The sequence below is a fragment of the Podarcis melisellensis genome (assembly GCF_964234715.1).
Source record: "Podarcis melisellensis genome assembly, chromosome: 6".
Taxonomy (NCBI): Eukaryota; Metazoa; Chordata; class Lepidosauria; order Squamata; family Lacertidae; genus Podarcis; species Podarcis melisellensis.
In genome coordinates this window covers 39,160,912-39,171,117 of record NC_138538.1, presented here as the reverse complement: position 1 = coordinate 39,171,117, position 10,206 = coordinate 39,160,912, and the positions used below count along the sequence as shown (strand labels likewise).

General features: G+C 46.6%; 1 protein-coding gene across 1 annotated transcript in view; it reads left to right on the top strand.

Moving 5' to 3' along the window:
• The first annotated feature begins 532 nt into the window (after positions 1-532).
• Positions 533-10,206, top strand: part of MAPKAPK2 (MAPK activated protein kinase 2) — an 83,402-nt gene continuing 73,728 nt past the window's right edge. Inside the window, exon 1 of the mRNA XM_081916439.1 lies at positions 533-1,112. Within this exon, the coding sequence (XP_081772565.1) occupies positions 834-1,112 (279 nt within the window). The 5' untranslated portion in view covers positions 533-833. The remainder of the gene's footprint in view (positions 1,113-10,206) is intronic.

Below are 10,206 nucleotides of genomic sequence, written 5' to 3'. Positions count from 1 at the left end.
AAATGCCAGGTGTTGCTTACAGTTGGGTGCCTTCAATACAGGAGATTGACTGCTTCTGCCCGGCATGAATCCACACAGCTTGGTCACCATCATGCGAGGCCCTCATTTAACTGGGGACCCGCCAAGTGTTTAAAACGCTGGTAAGCAAACTTCCCGGCCACACAGAGCTCTTCTTCAGGCCTGGTGTCCACGGGAAAGGAACAGCTGCTCCGCCAGGCTCACTTTCCACCCAGCAAAGCCTGCAAACCAGGAACGACTCTGAGGGAGGGAAAGAGTCGCCGCCTTCCAGCAGTTCATCCCAAAGTGTGGCAACTTTCCCTCAGCCTTCAGGCGCCTCGCCTCTCCTTCACTCCCTCACACACAAACTCCAGGCCCCGCCTCCCCGGACAGGCCCCGCCTCAGGCTCCTCCCACCCCTTGTGGCGCAGCCAGTCAACGCGAGGCTGTGACATCAGCGCAGGGAAGCCGACCGGGGAAAGGAGCGAGGTGGATACATTGTAGCGATTCCTTTTCCTGTCTCGGCGCTCGAGAGACGTTCCGCGAGCAGCCGGGCGCTGGGGCCAAGCTGGGGCGGGAGGGGAGCCGCGAGAGAAGGGCGGGCGGCCGCTTCTTCCGGCCGGGAGCTCCGGCGGGCGCGGGTCGCAACAAAGGAGGGATCGCGCCTTTCGCCAGCGCCCAGGAGGATCGGGAAGACCCCTGAATTTCCGACCCGGCTGCCGCGCGCAAAACTTCATACTGTTGGGGGAGAAGAAGGAGGAGGGCGAGAAGGAGGGGCGAGGCGAGGCGGCCCGGGAGGGAAGCGCTGCTGGTGGCCTCGGCTCCCCCGACGGCACGATGCTGTCCAACAGCCAGAACCAGAACCCCCAAATACTTTTCCCCAACCCGCCGCCGCCGCCCCCGCCGCCGATCCAGCCGCCCCAACAGCAGCAGCAGCAGCAGCAACTGGCCCAGCAACAACAATTCCCCCAGTTCCACATCAAGTCCGCCCTCCCGATCAAGAAAAACGCCATCACGGATGATTACAAGGTCACCACGCAAGTCCTAGGGCTGGGGATTAATGGGAAAGTTTTGGAAATCTTCAACAAGAAAACTGGAGACAAATTCGCTCTGAAGGTAAGGCGGGTTGCCGGCGGTGGGAGCGGAGCGAATCGGGTCGAGGTCCCGGGAGGCCGATTCTGATCCTTTTCTTGATTTAAAAGTTTTCCCTGCCCTGTGTTAGAAGTTTTAAATTCCTGTGGGGCTGTCATCCCCGTGAAAGCAACCGCCGAAATGAATAGTGGACTTGTTTCCGAGTAAACACTGTTAGGATCGGGCTCTTGTAGACCCTGCCAATGGCAGAAGATCGATCCGTAGCGGCGTAGAACAATAAAACTTGCTCCATTTTGATGCGTGACGTGTGTCTATCGGGGGCGGCTGATCGGGGGTGGGGGTGGCGGGTATTGTGTCTAGTTTAAACCCGCAGGCTGGCGAAGTTGCAATGGAGGCGCCGCGCTTTACGGCCTAGGCAGGAGTTCCGCACTTACTCACCAGTGGAAAGTTCTGCCCCCTTTTTTTAAGGGATGGGGGGCAGCTGATGATGTAATCACGTGGCGGGGTTTGTTTGGTTTACTCTTACTTCTTACTCCTCCTTACCAACGCCGCCTTTTTCAATCGGATCCCGCGTTTGAATGAACTGCGAGGAGTTGCTGCCGGGCGTGGGGGATCCCCAGCGGCTCGAGAGCGCGGGGTGGCTGTAATCCTAGCCCCACTTACCTGGGTGTAAACCCCACTGAAATCATGGGGGGTGGGCGCTTGCTTCTGAGTAGGCACGGGAAAGCTCACGCTGTCCAGCCTTGGAGCCAACTCCTAGGGTCCGAGGGGTCTTTGACCCCTCCCAATAAAATATTTGAAGGGACTCCCCCCCCAGTTGATGGGTATTGCCATTCAAATACTGTGCGTGCACCGTGCCATGTGATCGATTATTCGGGGCGGGGCTTCCCTGGGACCCCGGTTATTATATTCAAGTTGGCAACCCTGTGCCCAGTGTTGTCAATATAGGCTTGGCACTTTACCCTTCTCTCTCTCTGCCCCCCACCCACCCTCTGCAGGCGGTTGCAATGTGTTTTGTGAGCGGTCGTGTCCTAGGACTGGGAGAAGGGCTTAGCTCGTGTCTCCGGGGCTGGAGGGGGGGCGACAAACAAGAGAATCGAAAGCCAGGCGTGGACAGCTGCTGCATCTCACATGGGGCCACCGCAGCCCCCGGTTTAGAAGTGTAAACGAGGCGGGGGGGGGGACGACTCCGTAACGACTCGGAGGTGGACCCGCCACCCGCACTCACGAGCCATTAATTTTGGGTCTTGTGGGGGGTTCCCTTCTCTCCCACCCCTCCCCCGCTTTTATTTAAAGTCCCGCTTCTGTAAAAGCCTCCCAAAGTGGTTCGGGAGGAGGCAGTTCCTGGTCTTAAGGGGAAACGGTTAGTTTCGCCATCGCCGGTCCCTCCCCCTCTTTCCCCGCAGGTCTGAGTAAGAGGAGGAGGAGGGACGAGGCGAAATGGACCCTCCGCCGATCTCTGCTCGGCAGTGAAAGGAAGGCGACCGCGTCGGGGAGGAGGGGCTTCTCCTCAGGCTGGTCGTCTAGTCACGACAAGGCTTTTTAAAAAGAAAAAAAACGCGCCGCCCACCATGAGCAGCGAACCTCTTGGTGAGGAAAATGGAGATTCGCCAGTGGTCCTCTTAACATGTATGTTGACAGCTCACGTGTTTCCTCAGCTTTGACAAGGGAAAGAGAGCACAGGGCGGCTGGACTTCCTGGGCTGCCCCCTGAGTGTGTGTGTGTGGGGGGGGGGTCCTTTTCTGGTAAATGCTCTCGAAGTCATTTTCAGGCACCAAGGCCGCAATCCTAACCCCACTCACCAGGGAGCAAGCCCTACTTTAGTTCAGTGGGGTTTACTTCCAAGTAAACGTGGTTGGGCTTCTGCTGTAAACCGCCCCCCCCCCCCGACAGACACACACCACTTTGAGCCTCTCCTGAGTTACTTCTAAGGACATGTCAATTTGTGTAGGGGTAAAACACAGAAGATTTTTAAAAACCCAGTGTACATGTGCGAGACCGTATGCGCTACAATTGAAGTGCCCTTTGTGTTTCCTATAAAGAGAATGTAAAAAACCTAGCTTTGTGAAAATGTGCGCCCTGTGTAAAAAAAGCATAGCTGTCAACTTTTCCCTTTTTTAAAAGGGAAAGTCCCTTATTCCAAATAGGATCCCTCGCAAGAATAGTTGACAGCTATGAAAAAAGGGGTGAACCCCCGCTTCTTTCTTTCCTGCATTCTCAACATTCAGATTTCCACAAATATAGCAGGTGAGAGGCTAAAAGATATTTACAGTGTTATATGTAAAAATCCTTTTGTACTGTATTATATTAGTTACAGAGAGCAGCGTCATTTGTGAAAGCATGCTACGGTTCTGGGCGTTCCTAATACAGTTTATGTCCGAACTTCTTATTGGGAATATCTCATTTTGAGTTTAAATGTGAGTTCATTTTACAGGTGGGAACTTAGGCTGTGTGTGTGTGTGAGCGACTTGTCTACCTAGATAGGAGAAGCATGACTACCTAGATACTGGACCTGAGACTCCCTGTTCCACATCCACCCATTCATCTATGACATCAAGCTGGCAGTGGCTGATCTGGGAGGTCCACGTGGTATAGAGTGTTGGACTTGGGAGACCTACATTTAAATCCCTGCTCAGCCATGAAGTTGACTGGCTGGCCTTGAGGATGTCTCAGCCTAACCTTAATACCAATTAATAATAAAGAATACTGGATGGTAACAGCCAAAATAGCTTTGCAACTAAGACTACAGAAGTTATTAGCCCACAATTATCCAGGAGAGTGTGTGTTTTTTTACCAGCTTGAGCTAAGAGACAAAAATTTCAGATAGTGGCTGAATACTGTCATTGTGTCTCTGGTTTTTGTGAACTGAAGCCTGGAAGAATGAGGTGAGAATGAGCAATAGAATCCTGAAGTGGTCAAATGACCTTGGGCAGCAACATCTTAAGTGATAAAAAGATGCAGCAGAAAGCTAACACATTGGGGAAGTGAGCTGGAATATATATTGTTTCTCTGATACCCCACCCCCGAAACTTATAAAGGTTGTATTTTGCCTGCAATGAGATTCAACAGGTAGATCCCTCAAAACCTCCATTTTCCCCCTGTGCTTAAAATCGTACAACCTCAGGGATCTACTGCTTCATTCTGTTGCATATAAAGATCAGCCCTCACTGGAATGCCAAGGGAGACTGCTGTTTTTCCATCCATGAAATGGAAATAATGCAAACCTACCTTGCAGGTGTGTTGTAAGGGCATAAGAAAGGAATGTAAAGCGCTGCGGTGATTAGTATTCTTCATCTTCTTGACCTCCCTCCTGACATTGGTTTGAATACAGTGGTACCTCAGGATGTGAATGGGATCCGTACCGGAGCCCCGATCGCATCCTGAACAGAACGTAATGCGCATGTGCACAGGTCGCGTTTCACCACTTCCGCACATGCGCGTGACATCATTTTGACCATCTGCGCATGCGCGAGCGGTGTAACCTGGAAGTAACACGTTCCGTTACTTCCGGGTCACTGTGGAGTGCAACTCGAAAATACTTATCCTGAAGCGTATTTATCCCGAGGTATGACTGTAATTTACATTCTGTGTGACTGGCTGACCTCCTCCAATGGAAACTTTTTAGAAGTAAAACTCTCCACATGGGTCTGAATGATCTCATAATACTTTGCATACAGTCAATGTTTGTTTTGTTCTTTGTTTCGAAACGTACCTTCTCATCACTAATATTTGTGTAATATTTCTGCGTCAGCTGTCACTGCCTTCTCACTTCAGAAATATTTGGGTGCATGAGGACAGTATGCCATTACAGCACTACTGTCGAAAGGTGCTGGCTTGTGTGGCTGTTGCATATAACTAGGGTGTGCCTTTATAAATCTCCTTTATGATGAACACAAATCTAATCTAAACCAACCATGAACAAAAGGCTTAACAAGACTCAAACCCACAGCCTTGTGAGATAAAGTTTAAAGAATGGAGTGAGCGATTCCATAAGATTCTGCCAGTAAGAAAATGGCACCTTCATTGATATTCCTTCATGTGATTCATTATATAATAATAGTTATCTAAAAGTTAACCTGTAGAATGCTAATTACCCTGACCATTCTCATTTCTAGAGACCCCTTGGGCTTAATAAGGCTGATTCAATAATTATGTTAGACAGCATTGTGGTGTATTGTTCATTGTGACATAGGTGGTACATATGTGTTTGGAGCATGAACCCTTTTCTAAATGACTTTGGAAGTGGTGAAAGTGAGATGGATACATCTCTGCTGCCTCTTCCAGAAATTTGGAGCAGCCTGTGTCTTAGACATAAATTTGCTCCCACACATTAGCTGTTCAGAAATGCTATACATTATATTGTTAATTGTAAAGATGGAAAAACAAGAAGTCTCCTTCTGTTGCAATTAAATCTTATTTCCCCTTTTTTTTGAAACATCCGTTTTACAAGCATCTGGAAAGAAAAACCCTGGCAATTCTCATGCAAAGCAAATGTCTCTGTGTGGCCATAAATGCTGAGCTTAAAAAGCCTGTGGAAAATGCTCTTTTACCTAATCAGCTGAATGGCAGATTCCTGCATTTGCCGGGGAACATGCACATTTATCACTATTATTATGTCTGAGACACACTAATTCTATCCCCCCATCTAAGCTGTAAATGAATAGGCTCAGCTTCTATTTTGACAGAACACTCTTAATCAATTCAGCAGTTGCCACAACCACTCTAAATTGTAAGTTTCTAACGCTCCCCTGTGTGAAGCAGGAGGAGCGAGGGTTGGGGCGGAAGAGAAGGCGTACACTCCAGTATCTCCATGACCCCTCTGCATTGAAAACACGGGTTGAGATAAGGCATGCAGGTCTCTAAGCGCCATTTATCTTGCCGACAGCAAAGCACAATGCCACAGTCATGCGCTGTATCTCACTGACTTTTTTAATAAACTGGAACCAAGTGATGTTTATAGGCTGGGAGTAATACATTTGTTTAGTCGTGTCCGACTCTTTGTGACCCCATGGACCAGAGCACTCCAGGCACGCCTGTCTTCCACTGCCTCCTGCATTTTGGTCAGACTCATGTTTGTAGCTTCGAGAACACCGTCCAACCATCTCGTCCTCTGCCGTCCCCTTCTCCTTGTGCCCTCCATCTTTCCCAACATCAGGGTCTTTTCCAGGGAGTCTTCTCTTCTCATGAGGTGGCCAAAGTACTGGAGCCTCAGCTTCACAATCTGTCCTTCGAGTGAGCACTCAGGGCTGATTTCCTTAAGAATGAAGAGGTTTGATCTTCTTGCAGTCCATGGGACTCTCAAGAGTCTCTTCCAGCACCATAATTCAAAAGCAGAGTAATACGTTAGTGGTGAATAATACGTCACACAATATTAAACTTTGTTCTTAGAACCTAGGTCTTTTGTTATTTATCAGTATGAGACCTGTACAGATGGAATGTATCTGGCCAAATGTGATATTGCCAGTGTTGACCAGTGGTTAGAGAACTAGACCAGAGACTTGGGTGTGTGTCTGTGTGAATCTATCTCCAGTATTGGCCTTCTGCAGATCAGTTCACCTCATGTCTGTTACCTTCTTTTCTTTCCATTGGACAGAAATAAATAATGGCATCTATCTTTGAGGGTTCAAAGAGATTTACTTGTGTTGTTTTGGTAATCCAGTTTACATAGGAAGCTGCCTTATACTAAGTCAGACCGGTGGTACATCGATGTTGACTACATCAACTAGCAGTGACTTTTCAGGGTTTCAGGCAGGGGTCTCTCCCAGTCCAACCTGGAGATGCCAAGGTTGAACCTGGTTGAACTCAGGCATATGTTGTGCCACTGAGTTAGATGGTCTTTTCCTAACTGGTGAGGTCATGGCAGGGATGAGATTATATTGGGGGGCTTGGGTAGACACATGTCACTCATACTAGCCAGAGTGATCTACTGTTGCTAGGACTGATTAGGGTTAAAACAAACACACTTGTACCTAGCGCAATGAAGCCCTGATCTAAGCTGGGGCAAATGTTTTGTAAAATCCTGGCTTTCACTGTTTGTGGACATGACATTCTGTTTGCACTTCTCTCTAGGGGGAACTCTTACTCTTCCCTCCCTCTCCTTGTGAATGAGCTTAAACCATTTATCAAATGTGTCAATTTCAGTGCAAAGTACAGGTCTGCGACCCTTTCCAGTTTCATTTAAACTGTTGAATTAATTGTTTGAGAGTTTCAGCAGGTAGAGCTACCTGGTTGTTTACTGATGCCTGGAGTTTTCTTCCAAACTCATCATTTGCCAAACAGGGGCTGAAGTGGGGCATATATACAGTCCATTAGAAATATATTGCTTCTGTTTGGTTGTTATCCATATCTGTATATAAACTAAAGGCGACTATTTAGCAACGTCAACACAAAAAAACCAACAACTGAACAAACCAGATATCTGGAAAGAATTGCAACAGAGCTTGTCTTGCTTCCGGTAAGGTTACAAAGGATTGGACTGAGTTGTTGCCAGGAGCTAAAGCTGAAACTTTCCCTGCAATTCTGCCCATTTGACTCTTCCCATTGGTGTTTCTTGTTTCCAGCGGTCATGGGGCATTAATGCAAACTTGGCTCAAAGGGGAAGACAATTGTAAACCTCATAAATATTAGAGTACTGCTTCTAGTTATGTTTGGTCCTGTTGGGAATTCCCTTGAAAGGGCCTGTTGCTAAATCTGCCCTCGTTTTAGGCGCTCTTACATTATGATTTGATGATTACTTGTCTCCATGATATGAACAGGGGGAAATGGTTTCATTTATTTAAGAACATGGGTTACTACAGACATATCATCATATAACATTAAAACCCAATCAAGCAATTCAAAGCAAATTGAAGGGTGTACATCAAACAATAGAGGTCGTTTCACAAAAACCACACAAATCTTAACTGTCAAAGGTGCATCTTTAGCACATGATAGAAACTACATAATGAGGCTGCTTGACATGCCACCTCCTCTGGGAACTCCATGTTTTGGAAATTGTATTAAGTCCATGTATGTTTAAGCTGAATAAATCTAAGTTTCCCAGCAAAGTGTTTCAGGTAGGCATGGTACGGTATATAGGACAAATCTTGTCTATGAAATATATTTAGAGCACAAAACAATGCAGGTCTACTTAGAAGTAAGGTCTATGGAGTTAAGTTGGGCTTACTCCCAAGTAAGTGTGAAGAGGATTTCAGCAGCCATTCATTAAAGAACTAAAACTCAGTATGATAAAATCTTGCAGGTGACTTCCTTTAAAAGATGTTGGCTGGTCACTGATTTCTGCTATACAAAATGAAATTGGAAAAGCACTCAGTAGTAATTAAACCCTGGCAGGTTGAAAACAGCAAGTTGTCTCTATCCATTCAGACCTGGACACCTTTTCCTCTAGAAAGCAATTCTGCAAAGTGGAAGGAAACTTTCCATTGACAGTGGCAAGTAGCTCAGGAGAAGCACTTTGGCAAGATTTGTACTATACTGTCCTCGTCAAATGGCAGCTTGAAGGTCAATGTTTGTGGCCAGTTATTTGCAGAAATGATTGCTTCCCCCTCAAGCTGCTGAAACATCTTGACAGACAGGAATAAAGTGTACAAACGATGGGAAATCTGGAGTATGTAAATCAATCCTGACTTTACCTGGATCTGTTTATTGTTAATGAGGTCCAGGCATTATGTGACACAGATTGCAGAACTGGGAAAACAACACCTCAGACTGAAAATTCAAACCTGATGGTGTTTATAGCTTTATATGTGATCAAGGGACATGATGTGACTGGCTTCCTTAATTCAACTTTTTATTAAAAAACAACAACCAGGTGGCCTTCATCTTGGTATTGGTTGTTAGCATCACATTCTCCCATACCCTTTTGGAGAGGTGAGCCATTACTGTAGCTGCCAGTACGCTTGTCCAGCTCAGTGTGGATGGAGAGGTTCCTAGTTCTGATGGAGCCCAGGTAGACAGAATCATCTACAACCTCAAGTGTGTGGTCACCAGTATTGATGCGTTGAACTTGGGCAATGTTCTGACCCTTTATCTGCCTCAGCTGCAACAAAACATCTCTCCCATATTGGCTTCTACAGCCACAGCATGCTCTGTAACTCTCCAAAGGTTTGACTTTATTTGTGGCAGCACCTACACTTTGGAGCTCCCTGCCTATTGACATCAAGCAGGTGCTCTCACTGTACTCTTTTGAACACCTGCTTACAAACATTCTGGTCTAGACAAGTCTACCCAGATGCTTAGAAAATGAGGTACTTTTAATCTGTTTAGTACTGTATTTTAACTTTTGTATGCTTTAAAATGTGGTTGTAATTTTTTCTTGTTCTATCTTTTTGTAAACCGCTTTGAGGTTTTCAGTTGCTGTTTTTTTTTACAATCAAGCAGTGTATACATTTTATTAAATAAATAAATAAATATCCTTTTTTAAAAAAAATTTGAAACAACTGGTGAACTGTTGTCATCAAAAAGCCTTCAAGAGATGTCTGAAAGTTGGCAGCGAAGATCTCTGCTGGCGAAATAACTCCACAGAATGGGACCAGTGACACTAAATGTCTGACTTCTTCTTGAAGCCAGAGTCAGGTTTCTGAAACATGAGGAACAACTAACAGCCCTGTTCTGGATGTTCTCAGTAACTGAGTTGGAATATAAGGCTTCAGAGGGTCCTTAGGGCATCCTGTAGCCAAGTTCAGGGCCTGGTGGCATAGGGGCAGCCATTGCAGATGTTTTAGCAGAGGTTCTTCATGCTGTCAGCCATCTCTCTTGATCAGCAATCTACCTGCTCCATTCTGTACCAGCTGGAGTGTACTAGTCAAGGGCCACCCCACCTAGAGCATATGCAGCAATCCAATCATGAGGTTACTAAATGCATGGACCGCAGTTGTCATCCAGATATGGCTTGTAAAAAGCACTCATAGCCATAGGAGTCACTTAGAATCATAGAATCGTAGAGTTGAAAGGGAACTCAAGGGTCATCTAGTCCAACCCCCCGCATTGTAGGAATCTCAGCTAAACTTGGGTCTCTAATGACAATATATCTCCGTTCGTACCCCAAAGCTGTGTACCTGCTTTTTCAGAGGGAGTGCAGTCCTATACAGAACAAGCATCATATGTGTTCCTTTGAATG